The sequence below is a fragment of the Neomonachus schauinslandi genome, unplaced genomic scaffold (genome assembly GCF_002201575.2).
Source record: "Neomonachus schauinslandi unplaced genomic scaffold, ASM220157v2 HiC_scaffold_1199, whole genome shotgun sequence".
Taxonomy (NCBI): domain Eukaryota; kingdom Metazoa; phylum Chordata; class Mammalia; order Carnivora; family Phocidae; genus Neomonachus; species Neomonachus schauinslandi.
The window spans coordinates 1-3,679 of NW_025409889.1; the positions used below are offsets into that span (position 1 = coordinate 1).

The window sequence follows — 3,679 nt, forward strand, 5'->3', positions numbered from 1 at the left end:
GACCCAGAGACGCGCATGGTGCACCCCGGGCCCCCTCCCCGCGCCATGCGCCACACCCGCAGCACCCCTCTGGGTCAGGTCCTTGCCACAGACAAACCAGTTGGGTGACCCCCTTACTGAAAGGCCCATTGTTAACAGACGCTTATCAGCCGCACCTACTGGGCCCCCTCCACCCTTGGCCCTCTGCTTTCCTGCCCCCCATCAGAGCTCCGGGGGGTCTGCGGCTCCAAGGACACCAGGGGCTCCCGTGGCCAGGCCGTCTCCTGGCCCATCCAGCCTCTCAGCCCCCCGCCCCCATGCGAAGCCCTCAGCAGAAACCCAGGACCAGAGCCTGGCGCGGCGCAGGGGCCTCGTTCCAGCCTAACAGGGAAACCGAGGCACACCCCAGCAGGACGTGTGCAGGGAGGGCTCTGTGCCCCCAAAGCATAAAGTAGGTGCTCCTTTAGAGCCAAGGGGCGGGTTTGGACACCTGACAACTTCGGGGGCTGTCCTCCCCTTGCTGCACAAGCTTGACAATGAGATGTTCTCCCCGCGGCCCCCAAGGCCCTGCGTGACCTGCCCCGGGCCCCTCCCCGGCCTCCCCTCCCCTCCCTCCGCCTCGCTCACTCTGTACCAGCCTCATGGGCCACCAGTGTTCCTGCAGCACGCCAGGCGCGGTCAAGTGCCCTCCGATCTGCAGGCTGGCCCGGCTTTCTCTCACGCCCCCGTGTGGGGGAGCTCATTCTCTGCCAGCGCCACCAGCAGTCCCCAAAACGGCCCTATCCAAACACCCCCAAGCGGGGCAAGTCCTCAGGGGGACTCCAAGGCTGCCAAGCACAGCGCAGCGCCTGCAGCCGGGTTCGAATCCCAGATGCTTGTCCAGCTGTGACCTTGGATAAGCCCCTACCTGCTTTGTGCCTCATTTTCCCCAGCTGTAAAATGGAGATCATGCTGTCTTCTTCGTGGGTTCCGCACCCGGTCTGGTACACAGCAGGCGCTTAATAAATGTCCCCAGGGGCGCCTGGGTGGCTCAGTTGGTTGGGCGACTGCCTTCGGCTCAGGTCATGATCCTGGAGTCCCGGGATCGGGTCCCGCATCGGGCTCCCTGCTCGGCGGGGAGTCTGCTTCTCCCTCTGACCCTCCTCCCTCTCATGCTCTCTGTCTCTCATTCTCTCTCTCTCAAATAAATAAATAAAATCTTAAAAAAAAAAAAATGTCCCCGGCTACTGTCTGGAGGCTGTAGGTTCTGCGCCAGCGCTCCCACGGGAGGGGGTGGGGTGGGGGGAGAGACGGTTCCAGACCCACTGCGCCGAACCTGCCAGTGCGGGGTCCATGCAAAACTGCAATGCAAATCGCACGCAAATGCCGGCTCCGCACAGTGGCCCGCAGCCTGAGCCGCCCAAGGGGCGCGCGTGGGGGCGCCCGGCACCCCACGGCCGAGCCCAGGCGCTGACCGGCATCCAGCGCGGCTTTCAATGCTCCGTGTAAATGTTTACACCGGGCGGACCGCCAACCCCGCGCGGACCGCCACCAGGCTGCCAGGCCCGGGAATGTAAACCCGGGCGGGGGCGCCCGGCGGCGGGAAGGGGCTCTGACGGGGTGAGCGGGAGTGCGCATGCGTTACGAAACACCTACTGTGTGCACACAGTGCACAGGGCTAGGCGGTCCCAGCACTGAGTCACCAGTCCCTCACCGGGAGAAGCTCAGGCCATTGTGGTGGCCCAGAGGGTGCACACCTGCGCCCACCCGGGGCTGGGGAGGAGGAAGGGCGCGAGTAGGAGCAGCCGGAGAAGGCTTCCTGGGGAAGACGCCCTCCGAGCTGAGACTGAGAGGGGGAGGGGAGTGGGGAAGAGGAGAAGAGAATATGCTGGGTGGGAGGACCGGCCTGTGCAAAGGCCTGGGGGTGGTGGGTCGAGTGCAGCTTTGATCCATCGATGCCCGCTTCTGGGCATCAGTTTAATCTCTGTCTGGAAACCCAGGCTCAGAGAGGGGCAGGATGTCACTCCCGAGGGCCCCAATATGTTAGGAACACATCAGAGCACATTGTCTTCTCCACGCCCCAGTCCCACAGTGCCCCCTGCTGGGAGCGCCCTGACCTCCTTCCAGGCTCCCCTCCAAAATCACTGGGCTCCAGCCACTCCAGCCTCCTGGCTCAATTGGCCAACCTTGGTCCAGCCTCAGGACCTTTGCACTGGCTGTTCCTCCTGCCTGAGATGCCATTCTCTTGTGCCTGGCCGACTTCTACGTTTGGTCAAGGCTCAACTTCCATCAATCCTCAGGAAAGCACTCTGGGACCCCCAGATGGGGGTGGGTCCCCTGCTACTCCTGGCACAGTGCCCACTCCTTTCTTGGGCAGCATTTATTCACAACCTTGTTCACGGGTTCCTTGACGAATCATGTCTACGTTATTCCTGATCATTAAGCAGAAGTGGCTGGAAATCAGGGGCCGCTCCGTGTCCCTGGTGCCTGGCCCAGCGCCCTGTTCCCGTTTGTTGCCTGACAGACAGACAGACGGAGGCCGTGGGGCTGACCATCGCATGCCCGCAGGCCGAGGATGCAGCGCTGGAAGGCGGCAGCCTTGGCCTCGGTGCTCTGCAGTTCAGTGCTCTCCATCTGGATGTGTCGGGACGGCCTGCTCCTCAGTCACCACCTGGGACCCTCGCTGACCCCACTGCGCCGGCCGCCGCGCACCCTGGACGCCCGGATCGCCCGCCTGGCCCAGTGTAAGCCGGGCCCCGACTTGGGTCAGCTGCCCCAATACAGGGGCGGCCACAACGGTGGAATTTCATGCATGGGCCACAGAGGCTTAATTTGGATGGGGTGAGGAGAGGGTGCGAATCCCCCCAACGGAATGGCAGGGGTGGAAAGCTGTCATGGTGGGGCGGGGGGCAGGGGGAGATCGCTGGGAGCCAGGGGTCTCTGGGCTCAGCTGTCACAAGGAATTAGGCTCTGGCCCTCAGGGGCCAGGGGTCCAGATGGAGATTAGATCTGGGCATCCCCCCCCGGGGGGCTCCCATGAGCAGCACATGGTGTGGGACAGGGAGGCTGGATCCGAGTCCCCACTGACCTGCCCCGTGGACAGGGACCGAGGGGAAGCGGAGACCCCGAGAGACGTAGAAATGGGGAGAGAAACAGAGACAGAGATAGACAGACACAAGGTTGGGAGAGATGGACGCGGGAAAAGGCCCTGCGGTGGAGATGTGGAAACATTCCCATTCGCGGCCCAACTCCCCACTCCTCCCTGGCGCCGGCCCGCTGCCCCGCCTGCCTGCCCGGGGTAGGGCGCGGGTCCCGACCTCCTGTGCGCGCGCACGTGTCCACGCGGGCGCCGCGCCGCCCACCGAGGTGTGGGCGCGGGCGCGGGCACGACGCGTGCATGGCGCCCGCGGGGTTGCGCTGCGTGCAGCCTGTGTGCAAGTCAGCGCCCGTCCCGCCGGCCCACACAATCCTCCTTTCTTGTCCTTACAATGGACAAGGGTGGCCTCAGGCACGGGCTCCACTTCCGCCCGCCACTTCCTCCTGCAGGCGGCAAAGTCCTTCCCAAGACACTGGGTTCCAGAAACCCGGTCCCGGGGGCGGGGGGGGGGGGGGGGGGGGGGGGGGGGGGGGGCCCCTGGGCTTCAACCCCGGGGGCCACACCCGCGGGGGGGGGTGCCGCCCCCGGGGGGGGGCGCGGCCCGGGCCCGGCGGGGGGGACCCC

General features: G+C 65.4%; 1 protein-coding gene across 1 annotated transcript in view; it reads left to right on the forward strand.

Moving 5' to 3' along the window:
* Window positions 1-2,508: 2,508 nt before the first annotated feature.
* Window positions 2,509-3,679, forward strand: part of LOC110593961 (neurturin) — a 3,761-nt gene continuing 2,590 nt past the window's right edge. The window contains exon 1 of the mRNA XM_044912322.1: window positions 2,509-2,702. Coding sequence (XP_044768257.1) covers window positions 2,534-2,702 — 169 coding nt within the window. The 5' untranslated portion in view covers window positions 2,509-2,533. The remainder of the gene's footprint in view (window positions 2,703-3,679) is intronic.